Source organism: Erythrolamprus reginae, chromosome 2 (genome assembly GCF_031021105.1).
Source record: "Erythrolamprus reginae isolate rEryReg1 chromosome 2, rEryReg1.hap1, whole genome shotgun sequence".
Classification (NCBI taxonomy): domain Eukaryota; kingdom Metazoa; phylum Chordata; class Lepidosauria; order Squamata; family Dipsadidae; genus Erythrolamprus; species Erythrolamprus reginae.
The window spans coordinates 150819983-150844707 of record NC_091951.1 but is presented as its reverse complement, the minus strand read 5'-3'; the positions used below and the strand labels follow the sequence as shown (position 1 = coordinate 150844707).

General features: G+C 39.6%; 1 protein-coding gene across 3 annotated transcripts in view; it reads left to right on the top strand.

The window, feature by feature from the left end:
• Positions 1–24725, top strand: part of ITGB4 (integrin subunit beta 4) — a 78025-nt gene that overhangs the window by 5618 nt on the left and 47682 nt on the right. For all 3 annotated transcript variants that reach the window (XM_070739890.1, XM_070739889.1, XM_070739891.1), the window contains exons 6-16: positions 1010–1181; positions 3769–4032; positions 7033–7122; positions 7958–8074; positions 11333–11497; positions 11674–11754; positions 14373–14580; positions 17156–17259; positions 18204–18299; positions 20564–20696; positions 24085–24192. In XM_070739890.1, coding sequence (XP_070595991.1) covers positions 1010–1181; positions 3769–4032; positions 7033–7122; positions 7958–8074; positions 11333–11497; positions 11674–11754; positions 14373–14580; positions 17156–17259; positions 18204–18299; positions 20564–20696; positions 24085–24192 — 1538 coding nt within the window. The remainder of the gene's footprint in view (positions 1–1009; positions 1182–3768; positions 4033–7032; positions 7123–7957; positions 8075–11332; positions 11498–11673; positions 11755–14372; positions 14581–17155; positions 17260–18203; positions 18300–20563; positions 20697–24084; positions 24193–24725) is intronic.

Sequence of the window (24725 nt, the reverse complement as noted above, 5' to 3'; positions counted from 1 at the left end):
ATACACAGAGAATCAAGTTTGGTCTTTTAAAGAAATCCTGTGATATTGTATGAAATTTTCTAGCTATTGGAAAACGAACAGAAAAATGTTAATGTTTGCACACACATATGTGTATTTGTATGTTATGTTACATCCTTATATCTAAAAATGTGTTATGTATTATTGTGTGTATCAAACAAAAATAACACGGACAAATGACACCATTCTGAGAAACTGAACCCAGTTTATGGATTGGTGCTCCAACGTCTCACTACTCAAAAGTAAGATACATACAAAAGAAGTAGCAATGTTAAGCCTCATTGTCTTGTACTCCTATAAAATATTTGCTTCTCACAACTTATTCTCATAACTCATTGGTGCTTTGGGCAGGTTCCTATATTGTGTTAAATCTTTGTAAACCTAGTTTACAAATAACAATGGCTACCTTGTAGATTGTGTTACAAATAACAAAGCTGAATTTTAGTGTGAGATTTAAATGCAGCCTCTTTTAACTTTTTAAATTGAAACTATTCTGCTCAGATGCATTGCATTAAATATTGTGGTAAACTGGGGGGGGGGTGTCAAACTCAAGGACCAGGGGCCAGATCTGGCCTGTGGGGTGCATAGATCTGGCTGTCCTGGAAACAATGGAGGGCTGGCCCAATGCCTCTGTCGGTGAAAACAAAGCTCAAGAGGGCCACGTGCAACTCTCCAGAGCTCCATTTTAACTGGCAGACGGTTGCAGGAGGCTGTTGCAACCAAAAATGGAACTCGTGAGCCCGTTTTTGCTGGCAGAGCACTTGGGCCACCACAGGAGTCCCTGAAATGGGTGATCTTGAGCTAGCCATACCCCGGGGGGGCCCCGCCCCCCCCAAGGTCAAACACAACCCTGATGCGGCCTTCAATGAAATTGAATTTGACACCCCTGTGGTAAACAATAAGCTATTTTTGCCAGGGATCCTTGTTTAGGATTTCTGATAGCAGATTGGCAGTAGTTGTCAGTTAAAACTGCCTGTTCTTTTGCTTTCAGATTGCGAGAACCTTGGCCTGGTGCTGACCCGCCTTTCTCTTTTAAGAATGTCATCCGCCTAACTAGTGATATTAATACATTCAGCCAGGAATTGATGAAGGAACGTATATCGGGGAACCTGGATGCTCCTGAAGGTGGCTTTGATGCTATATTGCAAACAGCTGTTTGCAAGGTAAACAGGGAGGAGGATACTAAAGACGGCATAGATATCATGGCTCTCTATAAAGGATAAAAATTACCCTAGTTGCATACCAAAATTGGATAATAGTAGAAAAATCTAGGACAAACTTTTGCTTTGAAAAGCCACAGGCAGCTTTGTTTGCAGTCTGATAAGAAAATGGGTGAGCTTTGGAGCTAAATATCATGGAGACTATTTATTTTATTTACTTTTTTTTTTTTTAACATTTTTCAACCATCCATCTCCCTCAGGAATCATTGCTGTTATCAAGTTTTGCTATTATCAGCTCCTATCCAGAGTTTGGATATTATAGTCTGAATACCAGCTAAACATCTTATGAAGGTCAGGGGAAAAACAAACTACCTAATACCTAATAATATTTGTCAATTTAGGGAACTGAAGAGTTCATTGCTGAGGAGACAAGATAAGCATGAAATTCCAACTAACTATGACATTGTTAGTTTTTTCAATTAACCTTGATCTGAGCTGCATTTGAAAGACATATGCAGTGGTTACTAACATTCCTGGAATAGCTGTTTATAGCATATTTCTCAAAAGTTATCATGAATAACCTTTCTGGCCTTCTGCCAGCTATTCCCACACTCTAGTTATGTGATTCCTCCTGGCACATGGAAAAAGTACACTTTAATTTTTATCTTTTTTCTTAATGGGGATGATACAATTATATAAAAGGTGGGTGCTTTGGCATTTTTATTTTTGATGAATTGGGGACCACAAGCTTCAGTCCTGGGCCCCGTGCTCTTCAATATACAGTGATACCTCGTCTTACAAACGCCTCGTCATACAAAATTTTGAGATACAAACCCGGGGTTTAAGATTTTTTTGCCTCTTCTCACAAACTATTTTCACCTTACAAACCCACCGCCACCGCTGGGATGCCCTGCCTCCAGACTTCTGTTGCCAACGAAGCACCCATTTTTGTGCTGCTTGGATTTTCCTGAGGCTCCGCTCCATGGGAAACCCCACCTCCGGGATTCCCCTGCAGCATTGCAAAAACACAGAAGTCCGGAGGTGGGGTTTCCCATGAAGGGGAGCCTTAGGGGAATCCCAGCAGCGCAAAAACGGGCGCTTCGGCTGGCAAAAGGGGTGAATTTTGACCTTGCACACATTAATTGCTTTTTCATTGATTCCTATGGGAAACATTGTTTCGTCTTACAAACTTTTCACCTTAAGAACCTCGTCCTGGAACCAATTAAGTTTGTAAGACAAGGTATCACTGTATTCATTAGCAACCTAGAGGGAATAGAGGGGGAACTAATCAAATTCGCAGATGACACGAAGATGGCAGGGGTAGCCAATACCCCAGAGGACAGGCTCAAAATACAGAAGGATCTCGATAGACTAGTACTGTGGGCTTAAACTAACAAAAAACCTAAGACACACATACAAACTGGACGAAACCACACTCAACAATAGTGACTGCGAAACAGATCTCAGAGTCTTGGTGGATGGCCAACTGAATATAAGCCGGCAATGTGCAGCAATCGGCTAAGAAGGCCAGCACAATCTTGAACTGCATCAACAGAGGGATACACTGCAAGACTAGGAGATACTCATACCACTCCACAATGCCCTAGTTTGACCACATGTAAAGTACTGCATACAATTTTGTCACCACACTATAAAAAGGACATTGAAACTCTAAGGAAAGTGCAGATGAGTGCAACCAAAATGATAAAGGGACTGGAAACCAAGACATACAAGGAAAGGTTGAAGGAACTGGGCATGGATAGTCTAGCGAAGAGGACATCCAATGTGGACATGATATCAGTCTTCAGATACTTGAGGGGCTGTCACAGAGAGGAGGTAGTCCCACTATTTTCCAGGGCACCAGAGGGACAGACTAGGAGCAACAGATGGAAATTGACCAAAGAGAGATTCAACCTGGAAATAAGGATGAACTTTCTGATGGTGAGAGCGATCAACCAGTGGAACGGCTTGCCAGCAGAGGTTGTGAACACCTTGACACATTCAAAAAGAGATTGGACTGCCATCTGTCTAGGGTGGTGTAGGGTGGTGTAGTCTAGGGTGGTGTAGGGTGGTGTAGTCCAACCCCCACACAGGAGGTTGGACTAGATGACCTGCAAGGTCCCTTCCAACTCAAATAATTACAAATAAACAAATAAACAAATAAACAAATAAACAAATAAACAAATAAACAAATAAACAAATAAACAAATAAACAAATAAACAAATAAACAAATAAACAAATAAACAAATAAACAAATAAACAAATAAACAAATAAACAAATAAACAAATAAACAAATAAACAAATAAACAAATAAACAAATAACAAATAAACAAACAAACAAACAAACAAACAAACAAACAAACAAACTTGTGTGCTACAACACTGGAAGTTTTAAAGAAAATGTTGGATAACCATTTGTCTGAAATAGTGTAGTGTTTCCTGCCTAAGCAAGAGGTTGGACTAAAAGACCTCCAAGGTCCCTTCCAACTCTGTTGTTATTGTTACTGTTGTTGTTGTTGTTGTTATTGTTATTGTTGTTGTTGTTGTTGTTATTATTATTGTTATTATTATTATCCTTATTCCCACAGGAGAATATTGGGTGGCGGAATGACAGCACACACCTCCTGGTCTTCTCCACTGAGTCAGCTTTCCATTATGAAGCTGATGGCACCAACGTCCTTGCTGGGATCCTAAGAAGGAACGATGAAAAATGCCACCTAACTCAAGCAGGGTCTTACACCTTTGATACCAAGCAGGATTACCCTTCAGTGCCTACCCTTGTGCGCCTGCTGGGGCGGAGTAATATCATCCCTATTTTTGCTGTCACCAACCACTCCTATGATTACTATGAGGTAAAAGATGCCATTAAGCAGGAAAAAACATGGGGACTTGGGAGTATAGAGGAACAACATGTGATGATATTTGGAGTTAATACTGGCCTATAGATGTTTGCCCAGATGTCTTTGTAGCTCAGAAAATTGAAGATTGATTGCAGAAACTCAGGAGGGCAGACTGAACTTTAATAGTTTAGAACAGTGTTTCCCAACCTTGGCAACTTGAAGATATCTGGACTTCAACTCCCAGAAGTCCCAAGCCAGCATTCGCTGGCTGGGGAATTCTGGGAGTTGAAGTCCAAATATCCTCAAGTTGCCAAGGTTGGGAAACACTGGTTTAGAAGATGTGTCAGCATAGCAGCTGGATGTCTAACTTCAGGTATAGGGAGTATGTGACCTACAACCACAAATGAGCCCAAATGCTAAGCAAGATAGTTGTTAAGTGAATTTTGCAGCCCCCATTTTATCCCTTTTCTTGCCACAGTTATTAAGTGAATCATCGCAGTTGTTACATTAGTGAGTAAATCTGGCTTCCCGGTTGAGTTGCCTTGTCAGAAGACTGCAAATGGGGATCACATGATCCCAGGGCACTGCAACTATCATAAATACATGCCAGTTGCCAAGCATCCAAATTTTGATCACATGACTATGGGGATGCTGAAAAGTCATAATTGTGACTTGTCATAAGCCACTTTTTTCAATGCTGTTGTAACTTTGAACAGTCATTAAATAAATGGCTGTAATTCAAGGGCTTTCTGTATATATCTGAAGAATGTCTATGTCTATGTCTATGTCCATGTCCATGTCCATGTCCATGTCCATGTCCATGTCCATGTCCATGTCCATGTCCATGTCTATGTCTATGTCTATGTCTATGTCTATGTCTATGTCTATGTCTATGTCTATGCATGGTATGTCTGTATGTATGATTGGTTTTTATATAATGGGTTTTAACTGTTTTTAGTATTGGATTATACTGTTTTGTTACTGTTGTTAGCCGCCCCGAGTCTGCGGAGAGGGGCGGCATACAAATCCAATTAATAATAATAATAATAATAATAATAATAATAATAATAATAATAAGTATATGTACTGTATATACTGGATTTGGGGATGAAATGTCTTTGCAGTCTGTATTTTGCAATGCAGTGGAGACACCCAGTGGCTAGCTAAATAATCCATGTTAGAGGTAACTCAAAGATAACTCTTCTATTACCTCGTAAATTTTGATCCATGGATAGGCCAAAATTGTATAATGTTATGACATCTAAGATTGGCCTGCATCTATCACCTCCATCCTATGGTGATTAAGCCTTCTGTTTTATTGCTTTTTGGATTGAAAAAAAGACATTTATTATTATTATTATTATTATTATTATTATTATTATTATTATTATTATTTATTAGATTTCTTTGCCGCCCCTCTCCGCAGACTCGGAGTAGCTACTTTATGCCAGGAGCTTCAAGTTTAGTTCGTCTCTTAGAACCGGGAGTGGGTTCTAACTTAACTTGCTGCTGGTTCATTTCCTCCTGCATCGCATGGTTGCGTGCGCATTGCATGCACACATGCTTTGCACATGCCTGCATATGCACAGTGCTGAAGATTTACAACCCCCCCTAAAAAAAAAAGCCAGGAACAAAATGGTGGCATATGCACAGTGTTGGTTAATCCCCCCCAAATTTAAAAAAAAAAGATAGCAACATCCATGGACTGGCAGCGACAGAACCAGTTCTGTGATGTCACCAGTGGTATGCTACCAGTTCTATAGAACCGGTGCAAACTGGATGGGGGGAACCCACCTCTGCTTAGAACAATATCCTTCCATTTGCTTTCTTTAGACCAGGGGTCTCCAACCTTTTGGACCCTAGGAACCACCAAGGTCATACTTTTAAATCCCACAGACCACCAAATTCATAATTTTAAATCCCACCGGCCCTAATTCATAATTTTAAGTCCCGCAGACCACTAATATGAACTTTTTAAAAAGATAAATACATTTGTAAAATAATGATGATTAGAGAATTTCCATTTTATTAATATGAAATGCACCTATTTAACATAACAAAATTATAAATGCTTATTTAATCAAAACAAAATCTTCAAAGGTAGTTTAATTATGAATAATTATAGCAAAATTATGAAAGGTAGTGTAATTATTACAAAGTAATTGAAGCTTATTTGATGGTGGCTTGCTGATGTTTGGAAAGTCAATCCTATATTCCAGAGCTATAGCTTTCCTTTCCTCTCCTCTCCTTTGAAATATCAAGGAAAAGAATTGTATCTTTATTTGTTAATTCTGGTCCATTTTCTCAGTTATGTTGTACTATGTTTTATTTGTAGGAAAGAATACAGAGGCATGATTTGGCAAATTGTATTTTCTTTTTGTAAAGCAACTAGTACTTCCTTAGATATGAAAAACCGTAAGCCCTAGGGAAAAGGCTAAATACACCAGCCTTTCTATTGTACTGTAAATATGTCTAGGCTAGTCTTTTCTTCCTCTATGCCAGAGGTGTCAAGCTCGCATTGTCACCTTGTTGTCACGTGATGCATCACAGTCTTTTCCCCTTCGCTAAAAGGGGGGTGGGCATGGCCAGTGCATGATACATCCAGCTCGTGAGCCATAAGTTTGCTCTACGCACTCCTCAAGATGAATTGGGGGAATTTTACTCAGAAATCAAGCTCTTATTAGAAGGAGTTTGAAGTGAAGGTGAACAGGGTCAACCCAATGAATTTTGTCATTCACTTAAAAAAACCAAGCCATTGTATTTGAACACTTCAATAAAGGCTAAAGGAAAGTGTTACATTAGAATGCAGGGAAAGAAATCAGAGGAAATTCTTTCAGTATTGTAACTGGTGTTTGGTCTTTCTCTGCCGCTAGCCATAATAACAATAGAAAAATAAGAATAACTCCTCTGTGTGTTTGGTTTTCTAAATATTATCCTTGTCTTTATTATCCATTTTGCGCTTACAATATTACATTGTTGTATTATAATAAATAAATATTACTTTTTTATTAGAAACTGCACACATATTTTCCAAATTCTGAAATTGGGAGGCTTCAAGAAGATTCTTCTAACATTGTGGAATTGATCCGTGCGGCTTTTGATGTAAGAAGCAATGTCTGGTATTTTATGCTGTTACTTCTTGGGATAATATAATTTTCTTATAATTCCCCATGAATGATTTACTCGCTCACATTTCATTCTAGCAGTTATTTCTTGGAGCAGCTCTTATTTCAGCCAATTCATAACGTATTTTCAGGCAGATAGTAATTAGATTATATAAATCAGGGGTATAAACTGCATATCTCAAAAAGGTGACTCATGAAGTTGTACAACATACCTATGATTAAAAAATATAGGCTCTTAGTTGCATTCAGAAGGGTTAGGGTTAGGGTTAAGATGGCAATTAAAGGACAAATTGGGTACTTTAATCTTGTAGATAAATTCCCAGTTTTTAAATAACTATTAATGATTATTAATTAATAATTAATTAATTAATCTTATTCCATACAACTGTGGATAATTTTTATGAGCAAATGAGTATATCATGGCTATCTCCTTCCCTAAAATGAGAATTTCAAATAATAGTTAAAGAACAATAACAGAAATCATATAAGTGTGTACTAAAATATTCTTCTGAAATAAGCCTGTATAGAGGGAAGGGACCAATTGTATCTTCAGGGAAGTGCGTTCCATAAAGCGGGAACTACCACTGTGAATATCTGTTTCCTGGTTCGGTCCCATTAACCTTTTACAATGGAGGGACCCAGAGAAGGCCCTGTCTCAATGTGCATGCATGCCAAATGGTCAGAATCATGCTGGGCAAGGCATTTCCTGACATATCCCTGTGCGATGGTTGGATATTGCTGATCAAATTCAGTAACTCAATTTATGAAATCAGCTTCGGTTCTGTATGTTTTGTTTCCATCTTCTTTCCCAGCGCATTAGTTCCAGGCTGAATATCCGAGCTTTCTATACCCCAAAAGCCATGAAAACTGAAATATTCTCAAGTGAAAAAATAGAGTCTGATTCATTCTTTACTGTTCGAGGTGAAGTGGTAAGCTTTCAATTTTGCATTTCTGTCTCTTAATGATTTACAATAAAGCAAACAAAATGAAGAAAACTTTTGATTTTTGGAAACACATTTAGATCAGAGGTGAGTTTCACCAGGTTCTGACCAGTTCTGGAGAACCGATAGCGGAAATTTTGACTACTTCAGAGAACTGGTAAATACCACCTCATCTATTCTCTTCCTCCCGTGTTCCAGCTGATTGGGGGAAATGGGAATTTTGCAGTATCCTCAATAATAATAATAATAATAATAATAATAATAATAATAATAATTTATTAGATTTGTATGCCGCCTCTCTCCGAAGACTCGGGGCGGCTCACAACAATGATAAAAACAATATTATAGTGAAACAAATCTAATATTAAAAAGAAGTATATAAAACCCTATCATATTAAAACCAAACAACACATACATACCAAACATAAAATATAAAGAGCCTGGGGAAAAGATGTCTCAAATCCCCCATGCCTGGCGGTATAGGTGGGTCTTGAGTAGTTTACGAAACATGAGGAGGGTGGGGGCAGATCTAATCTCCGGGGGGAGTTGATTCCAGAGGGCCGGGGCCGCCACAGAGAAGGCTCTTCCCCTGGGGCCCGCCATACAACATTGTTTAGTCAACGGGACCCGGAGAAGGCCAACTCTGTGGGACCTTATTGGTTGCTGGGATTTGTGCGGTAGCAGGCAGTTCCGGAGGTACTCTAGTCCAATGCCATGTAGGGCTTTAAAGGTCATAACCAACACTTTGAATTGTGACCAGAAACTGATCGGCAGCCAATGCAGGCCATGGAGTGTTGTAGAAACGTGGGTGAATCTGGGAAGCCCCACGATAGCTCTCGCGGTCGCGTTCTGCACGATCTGAAGTTTCCAAACACTTTTCAAAGGTAGCCCCATGTAGAGAGCGTTGCAATAATCGAACCTCGAGGTGATGACGGCATGAGCGACTGTGAGCAAATACTCCCTGTCCAAATAGGGCCGCAACTGGTGCACCAGGCGAACCTGGGCAAACGCCCTCCTTGCCACAGCCGAAAGATGATGTTCCAAGGTCAGCTGTGGATCGAGGAGGACACCCAAGTTGCAGACCCTCTCCGTACCCTTACCCAGGACTGGGGTGGGAATGAAGATTTTACAGTATCCTTCCCCTGCCATGCCCACCAAGCCACACCCACAGAACTGGTAGTTTTAAAAAAATTGAACCCCACCACTGATTTAGATCTTTTGGGCTACAGCCTTCTCTGAGCTTGTAAGTTTGCATAACTTAAAGCAACAGGGTGGAAACTGGGAGCTGCTGCAGTTCCTGGACCAATTTTATTTTTTTGCAGCATTTCAAGATTGCACTGCCAAAATTCACTGACAGATTCAAACTGCAATTTCCTCCCAAACCCCATGTATACTAAACATGTGCTAACTTTCCAGTAAATCTGAGATAATTTAATCAGCAAATTCTGCCCCAGAAATCTGAACATTTCAAACAAACAAACAAACAAATGAAGTAACATCATGATATCAGTGCTCATCCCTATGACTCCCAGCTGCTCAAAAGAATGCCCTCTGGATGTAAACAAATTTATTATTTATTTTGTTTGTCAAACATGTACAGGATAGCAGATATTTGTATAAACATGAGCATTAGCAAAGTAGGTACAGGTAAATTAGGACAGTAGGACAGAGATGGTAGGCACAATGGTGCGCTTATCCACGCCCTTCACATGTCTTGAGCTAAACAAAACAAATGAGAACAGTCTGTGTCTCATATCTTCTTCCCAAGTTGAGCCACTGATCATGTAACCTGTTGATCCCTGGCGGTATCTATTGAAGATTCTGGATTTGTATTAATTTCTGATAAATTATAAATCAAATTTATTCCATAGTAAGTGTGGCAGTAAAAAAAACCCAGTTTCAAGTGCTTAATTATTGATAAAATATATAAATGTATTGAGATGGATGAAATGACAAATTCAATTAAGGGGATTGAAAGTAAAAAATCTAAACAAATTTGGGAAAAATGGCACGAATGGATTCGAAACAAAGGCTGAAAATGTAACAATACAAAGTATCAGTATACAAAAGAAGGATAATAATTACTTTAGGAAGTATGACTTTTATTACTCTTTTTCTTCTCAATGTATCTCTTTCTATATCAATTAGTAAAATTTATTTATGATAATTAAATGTAAATATACAAAATATAAAGAAATGTATCAGAAAGGTAATAGAAATGGATTAAGATCTGTTAAACTAGAACAAAACACGTGAGAAATACTGCTTTTACTCTTTATTCTTTTACTTTTTTTTCTTTCTTTTTTCTTTTCTTCTTTTTTATTTCTGGAAAACAATAAAGATACTTTATAAAAAAAAGAATAATTTTACTTCTTGCATCCTCTTTTCAAATTCAAGAGAGGAAAATCTTATTTCCATATCTTTATCCATTCAGGTTTTGAACTAATTCAGGAAGGAAGAATCTTTCGAGTTTGTTTGTTTGTTTTGTTTTGTTTTTAATTTACTTTATTTATTTGTCAAACATGTATAGGATAGTAGTAGTTTGTATAAACATAACATAAGAAAAAAGTAACGATCAAAGAGGGACAATAGGACAGTTGGACAGGGACGGTAGGCACAATGAGCCGCCCTGAGCCTTCAGAGAGGGGCGGCATACAAATCTAATAAATTATTATTATTATTATTATTATTATTATTATTATTATTATTATTATGGTGCACTTATGCACGCCCTTTACAGACCTCTTAGAAATGGGGCGAGGTCAACTGTAGACAATCTAAGGGGTTTGTCCTGGGATGAAACCAGAGTCAGAGTGCATTCCAGGCGTTGCTGAAGTTGTATTTTCTGCAGTCGAGTTTAGAGCGGTTTACACTTAGTTTGAATCTATTACGTGTTCGTGTATTGCTGCGGTTGAAGGTAAAGTAGTCATTAACAGGAAGGACATTTTGATATATGATTTTATGAACTACTTTTAAATCAGTTCAGAGGTGATGTAGTTGTAAATTGTCTAATTCCAGTATTTCAAGTCTGGCTGAATAAGGTATTTCTTATATTTTAATTCCTATTGGTCCTCCATTAGCCATTCTAAAAATAAAGAACTTTGCAATCATAAAACAAAGTATCCAGTGGACCTCAGGAACCCCAACAGATCAGTCTCTAGTCTTTCAGTTCTCACATTTGTGGATAAAGTTGCTTCTTTTTCTAAATGAATCCAGAAAAAACTAAGGCTTCTCTCTTCTCTCCAGAGAACTTTCAACGTGAATGTGAAAACTAAGCACTTCACAGACAAGCATGTCTGTGATCTCCCAGAGAAGGAACGGCAAGGTATTATCCACATTAAGCCCTCCTCTTACACTGACCAAATGGAGATTGATGCCTCAATTCTCTGTGACATCTGCTCCTGTGAAAAGGTAGGTTGTTTTCCTTCTCTTTGATTAGCAGTTCCAAGAATTGCTCTGGACCTGGGCAATATGTGATACAAGAGATTTAACCCTGGTCCCATCAATTTTTACTAATAGAAATTGTGAGATTAAAGGTTGTTCTGTGTCTTGAATGAGATCCATAATGTCTTCTTGCTTGTTTGCAGACTCAGGAAGTGAAATCATCAAAGTGCAGTTACAATGGAAATTTTGTCTGTGGACAATGTCTGTGCAATCCAGGCTGGCAAGTATCACAATTTGGTTTTTCTTTCAGTGTGGGGCCCATTGCCTTTCCGCTATCAGAAGTTTATGCCTTTCTTCTCCAAAAACAAAAAGTAGATGAATTGGAGAAACTGATAAGAAGGTCAATTCTCTTCTTGCCTCTCAAAACATTTTTTTTCATACTTTAGAATAGATAGTGTGTGTACATTTATACTCTGTGTGTGTTACTGCATGTGTATTTATATTTATATTATTTGTATTCTTATATAGATTTATTCCTATTATATATATAATATACTTAATATATGCACAGAGAGAGAGAGAGAGAGAGAGAGAGAGAGATACATATATACCTTTTATTTATTTAATTTACATCGCACATATTTAACTCTTGGTAGCTCACAACAATTAAAAATAATAGAATAATAAAATATATACCAACAAAAACAAATACTGTACAGTGGTACCTGTACTTAAGAACACCTCTACTTAAGAACTTTTCTAGATAAGAACTGGGTGTTCAAGATTTTTTTGCTTCTACTTAAGAACCATTTTTTACTTAAGAACCCGAGCCCAGGAAATTTGAGAGCATCACGAACGCCCGGCCAGTTTCCTGCCATTCCCTGGGCATCTCGGGCTGTCAGAGGAGCCTTTTGGTGGCTCTTAAAGAGGCTTTGGCAGTCCAGAGCGAACAAAGCATTTTCCTTTCTCTGGGCACTTGGAGAGGGAATAAACCTCTGCCAGCGCCCAGAGGAAAGAAACGCTCCCTTCGCTCTGGGCAGCTGAGGAGTCCCCACAGTGAAGGAAAGGCGCCTGCTACAAAGCGAGCGAGCGAGAGGAGAGGGGAGCCCTTCAGCATGGGAAGGAAGAGGCAGCAGGTAGCAGCAGCAGCAGCCAGTGTATGGGAGGCAGTGTATGGGAGGCAGCCTCACGCCGGGTGTATTGGAGGCGCATGCTCCTCCTCGCCGCCTCATTTTTTTTTAAGCCTTAAAGTTTTGGATATTTTTGATTCCCCTCACCCCACCTTCTTCCTTCCTCAGCGACTCTCCTCCTCCTCTTCTTCCTCCTCCTCCTCCCACACAAATTCTGAGTTTTTATTTCTTTCCTAATAGGATTGCACCCATTATTTGCTTTTACATTGATTCCTATGGGAAAAATTGCTTCCACTTACAAATGTTTCTGCTTAAGAACCTGATCATGGAACAAATTAAGTTCTTAAGTAGAGGTACCACTGTATATAACTATGCTAAAACCATTATTATACTATTCAAGTATGAAGCATAATCAGTGATGGGCTCCTACGGGAACGGTCAGGAACACAGTTCCGGTAGCAAAATTTGGAGCTCCACCCAGAGCACCCAATTTGCACTGAAAGATGTTGAAACAAAATGCATGAGCCACCCCCACAGTGTGGTAGTAAAAATTTTGGTAGCCCATCACTGAGTATAATCCATCTGCTAGTCAATACGAGTAATGTATTTCATTTAACATAATAATTGGAAAGGCTCACTCATGCCACCTGAAACTAAAGGATGGTGGCACTGCCATGTCTAGGACAGCCTTACTTTTCCTAAAGGCCAGAACGATAGAAGGCCAATCTATCCAATCTATATCTCAGTATCTTCTGTATATCAGGTCCGTAAAGTCACATCCCAATAAAGGCTTTAACACACATAGAAGATTGAATTTATGGAACCAGATTGTTGTAGTGGTTAGGGATCAGACCAGAAACTGGGAGACTTTGAGACTTTGAGTTCTAGTCTTACCTTAGGTATGAAGCCAGCTAAGTAACCTTGAGCCAGTCACTTTCTCTCAGCTCTAGGAAGGAAGCAATGGCAAACCAATTCTGAAAAAAATTGCCAAGACAACTGCAGGGATTTGTCTGGGTAGCCTCTAAGAACAAGACACTATGAAAGTTAAGAGGGGGGGGGGAGACTTATATGAAAGCTACCTTTGCCTGGTTAAGTCCCATATAAGAGTGAAAGGGAAGATTATTATTATTATTATTATTATTATTATTATTATTATTATTATTATTTAGATTTGTATGCCGCCCCTCTCCAAGGACTCTGAACGGATTTATAAAGCACTTTATGCTATTTGTCAAAAATGAAACCAGACCCTGCCAATAGTCAAATAACCTAAACCAGTGATGGCAAACCTTTTTTCCCTCGAGTGCGGAAAGTCTGTGTGCATGTGCTATTGTGCATGCGTGAGTGCCCACACCCATAATTCAATGCCTGGGGATGGCAAAAATGGCCGCCCCCACCCCCACCGGAGGCCCTCTGGAGGCTTGAAACATCCCATTTCCCAAGTAGGCCTGTTTTTCGTCTTCCCCAGGCTCCAGAGGCCAAAATGCCCTCCCCCATCTACCTGGAGAGTCTCTGGAAGCCAAAAATGTCCTCCCAAAGTCTCCAGATGAGCTAAAAATCAGCTGGCTGGCGCACACATGCACATTGGAGCTGAGCTAGGGAAACAGCTCAGCATATATGGCTACGCGTGCCACCTGTGGCACCCATGCCATAGGTTCACCATCACTGGCCTAAACAGTTTGGGCCTCTATTTAACTGTACAAGATGTTATACTGTATCTGTTTACCTCATAGACGTTCTCACATTTGACTTCGTCTCCCTTTGACAGGCAGGGGGACCACTGTAATTGCTCAACATCCTCCTTTACTGATATTAACGCCTGCATTCGACCTGGAGATAAGGAACCCTGTTCTGGCAAAGGTGAATGCCTTTGTGGGATCTGTCGGTGCTATTCTGAAAATCTCAACCAACGTTATGAAGGAGTGTATTGTGAATTCAACAACTTGCAGTGTTCCCGCATTTCTGGATTCCTCTGCAATGGTAAATCTTTGAGAAGGGCAAATTATTGCTTGCTCCACCCTCAATTTATTGAGATACAGCCTTTTCAACTACTACTTGACAAAGAGCTCAGCAATACAGGAGTAGCTTTGGCCAACTTGGGCTCTCTAGTGGTGTTCCTCAGCCCTTGAAGAAGACTGATTTTTAGAGCATGTCCCATTGTTGATGAAGGTTCAGAATAGCTTTCCCATACAAGACGTCCCAATGATAAAGTTTAGAATATCTAGAGATTTCTAGTGAACTTTCTTCCCAGATCAGATCAAGTGTTTTATTACTTATGGAGAGTGCAGCTGACTGAAAATATTAATAAGAGGAAACACCAGAATTCTAATAGGGATTGCAAGAATCCAAGTTGGGCAGTCACTTTAGAATTCCCCTTGGCGAGTCATTTTCATTCAACTCATCCCATCTCAAAAGTTAGGAACAATAAATTGATTTTGTGCTGTCAAAACATTGTCAACTCTCAGCGATCACTTAGATAGATCTTTCCCAAGTGTGTAAAGAATACCTCTATGCCCATTGCCTTGAACTTCTTAGAGGAGAAGTGAGGTACAATAATGGCAAATAAACAGTTGGTCCCAGTTGTGTTCTTGTTCAAACTGAATTCTTGGTTGTATACAGAAAGATATTTGGGTTAAAAAAAAAATTTTTCTCAACATACATTCAACCAATACAACACACAGTAATCTATTTTCAATGAATAAAATGCAGTATTTTGTTAGTAACTCATATCAATCATAAAAAAAACAATTTTTTCTAATTTTGTCATCAAGTTACATACATTATCTTTTAATTAAATTCCCTCCTTAATGTTCCTTCAAAAATATAACACCAATAATATTTCTCACATTAAACATTGTGCCGTAGTGCCTCCTCCCTCTCTTTATTCATTTTTCTGTGAGCTAAGAAAACCCTGTGTATAACCAGTCAAGTGTTAACAAAAAATTAAAAAAACACAAACAAACAGAAACAAATTTCAGACTTTTTCCCTCCCTCTAAATAGTACATTTTGATTAATTCTAAATTTTAGAATTATTTCCAACCCATATAACATTTAACCAATTAATACTTATCAATTCTAATTAATCCACATTTCTTACTTGCATATTAATACTTCTAAATATTCTATGATTTGTGTACAGAAAGATATTCAATGTTCATATGTTTTCTTTGGGGGCTTTTAGAATGCATCACAGAGGCAAACACAGAGTGTGTAGGGGAGATGTTCTATCTAAGCATTCCTTTTGTCCTAACCTCCTGTGGTGGATTGCTCCTGGTTTGGCCCAGTTCAGCAAACCGATAGTGCGCTTCAGGAATGCCCGCCCCACCCCTCTCACAGCCCCTTCGCTGAGAGCGCTTTAGTCCCGGACTTTCAGCAAGGAGGCTGCAGTAGAGGCAGGGCAGGCGTTCCCAAAGCGCTCGGAGAAAGCGCTCTTGCAGACCCCTCGCTGACAGAAAGAGAGAGAGAGAGAGAAAGGGGGGGGAGATAGCAAGAGAGAGAAGAGAAAGAAAGCAAGAGAGATAGAAAGAAAGAGTGAGAGAGAAAGAAAACAAGAGAGAGAGAGAGAGAAAGAGGGGGGGAGAGATAGAAAGAGAGGGAGAAAGTGAGAAAAAGAGAGAGAGCAAGAGGGGGAGAGAGAAAGAGAGAGAAATGACTCTTGATTTAAGGCATATGGTAAAAAGCACCCAAATAATTTCAGAGAAAAAAAACCCCAGCCGTTTGTGTGTGTGTGTGTGTGTGTGTGAACTCTTGAACCATTTCCAATAGCTCACCTGTTATTGGAAATGGTTCAAGAGTTCACACACACACACATACACACACACACACACACAAGGGGGGAGGAGACAGGGATGGAAAAAGAGGAGAAGATAGTAATAATAGTAATAGATTTTGGTTTTGTTTTATTATTAATTTTGTTTAATAAAAAAGAAGGGAATTTTTTTCTTATTTATTTATTTATTTATTTATTCTTCTATGCCGCCCAGTCCCAAAGGGACTGCCGCTCAGACACTATACTTTTCCACCCACACCGAAAAAAAATTAGAGGGAACATTGCTGCCTGTCACCTTTGCTTTGCTTAGCTGCAGAGATATGTGTCATACAAGGTGTGTTCCAAAAGTAATGCAATTGAATTTCCCATGCCACTCCTATTGGTCGGAGTGGGACCGAAGCACTTGGAGTAGGTGGGGGGGACGCTAAGCTTTGCCGCGAAACCGGTCTCAGTGCTCTCCAAGCTGTGGAAGCAGCAGGACGTCAGTTATTGTAAACCTCTGCGCGCCGCCCGTGTCATGAAAAAAATGGAATCGACGATCGAGCAATGTTACGCAATTAGGTTTTGTGTTAAACTGAAAAAATCTCTTGAGGAGACTAACAAAATGATTCATGAGGCTTATGGGGACTCTGCTCTGTCCTACTCACAAGTTGTATGTAAACTGCCCTTGTAGTGCTAATAGATGAGGTAAGACTTCATTAAAAATAGAAACATAAAAACAGACCTGCTATGTAGGTAAGTTGGCTCTAAACGCCTTGGTGCTGACGCTGCCTGTCTCTCTACAGAACGGGGACGTTGCTACATGGGCCAGTGTGTATGTGATGCCGGTTGGGAAGGCCAAGGCTGTGAGTGTCCGACAAGCAATGACACCTGTGTCGGCAGCAATGGGGTAAGTAAATTGCCCATACAGAAGAGCTATCAGAAGAGGTCATGAAAATAAAATAAAAATGGCCAACTGGTCATCCCCCCCTCCCAAATCCGGTGTTGGATGCAAAAAATGTTTAATATGGCAATTCATGTGAAAATCTGCCAACATATAGTTATTACAAACTGGATAAATTAGAGACGAAATATTGAATCCACAATTCAAAGTGTTGGTTATGACCTATAAAGCCCTTCATGGCATCAGAGCAGAATATCTCCGGGACCGCCTTCTGCCACATGAATCCCAGCGACCAGTTAGGTCCCACAGAGTTGGTCTTCTCCGGGTCCCGTCGACGAAACAATGTCGTCTGGCGGGACCCAGGGGAAGGGCCTTCTCTGTGGCAGCCCCAACCCTCTGGAATCAACTCCCCCCAGATATTAGGATTGCCCCACCCTCCTTGCCTTTTGCAAACTCCTTAAAACCCACCTCTGCCATCAGGCATGGGGAAATTGATTCCCCCGGGCCGTTTCCGTTTTATGTATGGTTTGTCTGGGATGTATGACTATTTTTATGTTAAGGGTTTTAAACTGTTTTTAAATTATTGGATTTGTACTGTGTATTCTTGTTGTGAGCCGCTCCGAGTCTCCAGAGAGGGGCGGCATACAAATCTAATAAATTATTATTATTATTATTATTATTATTATTATTATTATTATTATTATTATTGTCAATTCAGCTTGAAAACAATCATCGATCTCATTAGATCTGTAGTGAGTTATTGATCTTATTGCTGTTTATATAATCTATGATCCTTAAATCAAAGCAGACAGAAAAAAGGTTCTTTCCTCCTCTTTTAAATGTTCCCTGGTAATGAAAAAAGCTCTGTCTCAAACATCAGGTAAAGCTTTCCTCTTACCTCAGTGTATGCAGTGAAGGAAAAACTGAACGATTACTTTGCTCTCTTGTAGCTGATTTGTAGCGGACGGGGGAGATGTGAATGTGGTAGATGCATCTGTAATAACCCCACTGGCCATACTGATCTCACCTGTGAACTTGGAACCTTGGTAAGCGCATGAAAGTGCATATTTGTTTTTTTATTGATTTTTAATTCCATATTTGTTAAGCAAATGACTATGATGATTAATACCATTGCTATATTATAGTAGGAAAAATCGGTACAATAATGCATTATTTCTGTTCCTTTTTTCTGAACCGCCTTGCCTTTTCGTACAGGATTTTTGTTGTTGACAGCATCCATGTGCAAATATAGCCACAAAAGCTATTTCTTCATCTGTCAATATTAACTAACTCTTCCTGAATTCAGAAATAGCTGCTCCTATCCTTTCTCACAATAATCAATTAAATAAACAATCAATTATTGATTTTCATTGATGTGAGCCACCCTGAGTCCCGCAAGAGTGGATGGCACATAAGTCAAATTAAACAAATAAATAAACAAACAAATAAATCAGAGCAATAACATGTAACAAATATCGATAGAAGCGGTAAAGCATGTAATTTGCTAGAATAAATTCTGCAGTTTACTTTTGAGTTTATGGTGCTGGAGAAGACTCCTGCGAGTCCCTTGGACTGCAAGGCGATCAAACCGGTCAGTCCTAGAGATCAACCCTGATTGCTCTTTCGAAGGCCAGATGCTGAAGATGAAACTCAACTACTCTGGCCACTTAATGAGAAGGCGGGACTCACTGGAGAAGAGCCTAAGGCTGGGAAAAACAGAGGGCAAAAGAGAAAGGGGACCACAGAGAACGAGGTGGCTGATGGAGTCACAGAAGCAGTAGGCGTGAGCTTAAATGGACTGCAGAGGATGTTAGAGGACAGGAAGGCCTGGAGGAATGTTGTCCATGGGATTCTTATGAGCTGCTCCGAGTCTTCGGAGAGGGGCGGCATACAAATCTAAATAATAATAATAATAATAATAATAATAATAATAATAATAATAATAATAACAACAACAACAACTACTATTATTATTATTATTATTATTATTATTATTATTATTATTTAGATTTGTATGTCACCCCTCTTTGAGAACTCGGAGCGGCTCACAACAAATAAAAAACATCATATAATTGCAATGGGCTGAACACAACTTCACAACTAACAACAACAAACTAAGATTGCCGATATTTACTGGAGGTCCAATAGTTTTTGAAGGAGGCACTTCAGTGATATAAGGCTATTTTAATATACCGGCTCATAAGAATAGAAGTTTATATTATTAATTTCCCAGCAGAATTCAGTTCCCTGTGGGATTGCTTGGGGAAATCTTTCTTTTCGCAGAAGGCAGAATGAGGCCCTCAGGCTCCGCCCCTTGGGCGTGCTTCCTTCTCTTCCCGCCTCCTGCCTCTGCCCATTTAGAGCCAGCTTTCCTCCTCCACTGGCCCTCCCCCAGCCATTTGCCCCGACCAATGGTTTTCCAGCTCTCTGCCCCACACCCTTCGGCCCAGTCCATTCACTGAGACACTGTTTGTCCCAGGTGTTTGACCTCACATAATCCAGCAATTATGTGAGGAAGAATGGGGCAGAGTTAGCCGCCAGCCAGCATGTGATTGCCTGGGCGATAGTGGTGTTGGGGAGGTGCGCATCTGAATGGCAGAGCTTATAATGTCATTTATTTTTCTGTGGGAGATTCCCTCGCTCACCCCTTCTTCTCCATTGGCTTCATTCACAAGAAGTGTTACCTGCATGCAATGAAGGGCTACCAAAATTTTTACTACCACACTGTGGGCGTGGCTTATGCAGGACGCCCTGCATTTTCTTTCAACATCCTTCAGTGCAAATTGGGTGCTCTGGGGTGGAGCTCCATTTTCGCTACCCCACTGCGTTCCCTCCCATCCGGGCAGTAGCCCGCCCCCTGCCTGCACGGGGCATGTATTGTCCTTTCTGATACTTTCTATGTGATATCTATGTGATATTAAATGCTTTTAATGCTGTAAGCCGCCCAAAGAGGCTTTGAAACAAGTTGGGCAGCAAATAAATTTAAGAATTAAAAAATATCCATCTCTCCACTCCTCACCTGTTGAGGTGCAATTTCTTTCTAGCATTTCTTTGGGTTGGAAAAATAAATAAATAAATAGAGCAATCCTAGAGCTTGCCCATTGCATCCTGTTTCACTGCTGATAAATCCAGAAATAAACATGAAGCATTCTCCACTTCCTTACTTTTATCCAAACCAGAAGACACCATTGGCAGTCAGCTTTCTCCTTAGAGAGACTCTCTGTTTGTGAAATCAGGTTGAGTGGTGCTCAACACTAATCTAGAACTGATGGTTTTGTCTGCCTTCTCATGCTCTCTCCTTCATATCTAGGCTTTCCAGCAATTATGTGAAGAAAATTTCCGAAGTTGTGTCCAGTGTCAGGCTTGGGACACTGGAGAGAAGAAGGGACAGGAATGTTCAAAGTGCCATTTCAAGGTCAAGGTGGTGGATGAATTAAAGCAAGGTAGTGTAGTTTTTCAACTGTCCGGTTTAATATTAAAATGCAAACCAAACATTCCATATTACACTGTTGAATGTGATGATTGGGGAGAAAGGGAAAATAATGTAAGTCAAACCTGGGCATTTTTTGGTCCCCAGGTTACATCTGGCCCTTTGGCTATCCCTGTCCATCCCATGTGGCTTGCTTTTATTTTGAAGGCTATTGCTTTTTTAAAAAAAAAAATGTATATATGTGTGTGCGTCTTCATAATTTTATTAGTTTGCCCGCCACCGTAGTCCCAGTTTCTCATATAACCCTTTGAAAAAATTACATCTCTTATGTAAACAGTAGGTAGTCCTAGTCTTCCTTTTCCTAAAAGCCATTACATGTTTTTGGTTATCTATTTTTCACTGTCTTTGCTTCGTCTGAAATGTAACTTTTGGGAAAAACTTAATTAAACTGTGCGTGAGTTTTTTAGTGGCTGTACCATTAGTTCTTGTTTCTGAGAATCAAAACATAGCAATAAAATATCTTGGGTATAAGTGCATCTGTCTTTAATGGGCATGCATGTAAAACCATGTATCTAGACAGCAAATCACCAAGTGATACATAAACCTTCATATACTTCAAGCTTCTTTTGAAATCTGAGAGCAGTACAGTGTTCCCTCGATTTTCGCGGGTTCGAACTTCGCGGAAAGTCTATACCACGGTTTTTCAAAAATATTAATTAAAAAATGCTTTGCAGGTTTTTCCCCCTATACCATGGTTTTTCCCACCCGATGACATCATATGTCATCGCCAAACTTTCGTCTGCCTTTAATAAATATTTTTTTTAATAAACTTTAATAAATAAACATGGTGAGTAATAATCTGAATGGTTGCTAAGGGAATGGAAAATTGCAATTAAGGGGTTTAAAGTGTTAAGGGAAGGCTTGTGATACTGTTCATAGCCAAAAATAGTGTATTTGCTTCCGCATCTCTACTTCGCGGAAATTCAACTTTCGCGGGGGTCTCGGAACGCATCCCCCGCAAAAAGTGAGGAAACACTGTATATCTTTAATTATGTCTTCCTAAAATACAGTATACCCAAAATTAAAAAGATACTACTTTGTCATCCAAACCAGGGAGTACAGACCAGTGGTGAAATCCATTTTCTTTACAACCGTTTCTGTGGGTGTGGCTTGGTGGCTGTGTCAGAGAAAGGATACTGCAAAATCTCCATTCCCACCCCACTCTAGGGGAAGAATATTGCAAAATCTCCATTTTCACCACCACCCCTCTGGGGCCAACAAGAGGAGATATTTGCCAGTTCTCCGAACTACTCAAAATTTCCACTACTGGTTCTCCAAAACTTGCTGGATTTCATCCTGGCACAGACTATTTCAGAATCCAAAAAATGGATTAAAAGCAAAACAATCTATTATGGATGGGAAACGTAGGAAGAATTCAGGGAAGTCCCTATTTTCATGTGAGATAATACATCTGTTTCCTTGTTATGTGAATAAGCGTTCATGTAATTATATCACATTTTATAGAAACGTGCTTACCCTCACTAGTGATTTATAGCATCTCACAGTGGCACCTAACATACATTATTTTTATTAATGATTTGTTGTCACAGTAATTGCTGAGTAACGTTGCTCCTGGGGAAGAAAGGTCTGACAAATCTAGACAGCACACTAAAAAGCAGAGACATCACTCTGCCAACAAAAGTGCGTATAGTCAAGGCTATGGTTTTCCCAGTTGCAATGTATGGCTGTGAAAGTTGGACCATAAGAAAGGCTGAGCGCCAAAGAATTGAGACCTTTGAACTATGGTGCTGGAGAAGACTCCTGTGAATCCCTTGGACCGCAAGGCGATCAAACCGGTCAGTCCTAGAGGAGATCAACCCTGACTGCTTTTTCGAAGGCCAGATGCTGAAGATGAAACTCAAATACTTTGGTCACCTAATGAGAAGGCGGGACTCACTGGAGAAGAGCCTAAGGCTGGGAAAGATTGAGGGCAAAAAAGGAAGGGGAAAACAGAGATTGAGGTGTCTGGATGGAGTCATTGAAGCAGTAGGTATGAGCTTAAATGGACTCCTGGAGGAATGTTGTCCATGGGATCATGATAGGTCACACACAGCTTTACAACTAGCAACAATAAACATGGTAGTATACTATAATTTGCTTATAAGAAAATAATCAGTGATTACTGATAAACACGCTTTTTCATGCCTCCAATAAACTGAGCAAAGAATAAGAATAGAGGCATCAAATGCTTATACCACACTAATTGGCTTTCCTCTTTCTCCTTTTACACAGACACACCAAAACATGCTGAATAGAGTTGAATCATGAATGTATACACTTCAGATTTTATTGATTTTATTTTATTTATTCATTTGTCCAATACACAATACATATGGAAGAGAATAGACATGAAGTATTATATATAAAGAGAAGATATAAAAATGGAGGAGAAGATATATGAAGGAAGAAAATATATATGATATACGAGATAAAGGAAAGACAATTGGACTGGGGACGAAAGGCATACTAGTGCACTTATGCACGCCCCTTACTGACCTCTTAGGAACCTGGAGAGGTCAATCGTGGATAGTCTAAGGGAGAAATGTTGGGGGTTAGGGGTTGACACTATTGAATCCGGTAATGAGTTCCACGCTTCGACAACTCGATTGTTAAAGTCATATTTTTTACAGTCAAGTTTGGAGCGGTTAATATTAAGTTTGAATCTGTTGCGTGCTCTTGTGTTGTTGCGGTTGAAGCTGAAGCAGTCATTGACCGGTAGGACGTTGCAGCATATGATCTCGTGGGCAATACTCAAATCGTGTTTTAGGCGCCGTTGTTCTAAGCTTTCTAGACCCAGGATTGCTAGTCTATTTTTGTAGGGTATTCTGTTTCGAGTGGAGGAGTGAAGGGCTCTTCTGGTGAAATATCTTTGGACGTTTTCAAGGGTGTTGATGTCCAAGATGTGGTATGGGTTCCAGACAGATGAGCTGTATTCAAGGATCGGTCTGGCAAAAGTTTTGTAGGCTCTTGTGAGTAGTGTGAGATTGCTGGAGCAGAAGCTACGTAGGATCAGGTTAATCATGTTCTAATGTAATTTATTACTTGCCAATGATATAAAGTGTGTTGGATTAGCTGCATTGAAAACCCTGTGGTTTAGTTCCTTCTTGTTGACTCAGCCTTGTCTCCTTTAGTTCAGGCTTTTAAAACTAAGATAGCTTCTTTCCCCTTATCTTGAGGAGAGTGTTGTCAGATTGAATCACTCAAACACAATGGTCTCAAATGGAAAAATAAAAAGTTCTCCCTTTTTTGCCATTGCCAAGAGTAGAATTTTGATCCCAGCAATTTCCAACATGAATTAGCAATATTACATCTGATGGTTGTTGTTGTTGTTTACTTTGCAGACCACGTTTGTACCTTCCAAGATGAGGAGGATGATTGCGTTTACCACTACAGTAGAGAAGAAGGCACCAACCTATCACAAAACGATACTGTTCTTGTGCAGAAGAAAGGTAAATATTAAATATATATGAAGAGAATGGGGTCTCAAGATGCAGCAGGTGGGATAAACTAGGAGGTCTGTTATTTAGATTTCACTAAGCACTGTCAACTAGTTTTTCGTTTGTTTTTGAAACTCTGTTGCTGTTGGTCAGTGTTTTCTGGTTCACACTAATGGAATTGCATCACGGTAGATCAGGATGTACTAGTAGATTTCTGAATTATTTGCAACTGATGGACAAAGATGCCTAACTTCATTTTTTTTAGCAATTACTTTTTTAAAAAATTGGGTTGCTAAAACAAGAAAAGCTTGAACTGACCACGAGTGGACTTTATATGACAAAGGCAGTTCCGTTCAGTTCTGATTTTGGGAAAAAATTGCTTGATTTAAAGGATGTTTGGAGAGATGCTTTTCTTTCATCCCAAGCTTAAGAATGGTGGAAGGTCTTAAGTATAAAACGTATCAGGAAAGACTTAATGAACTCAATCTGTATAGTCTGGAGGACAGAAGGAAAAGGGGGGACATGATCGAAACATTTAAATATGT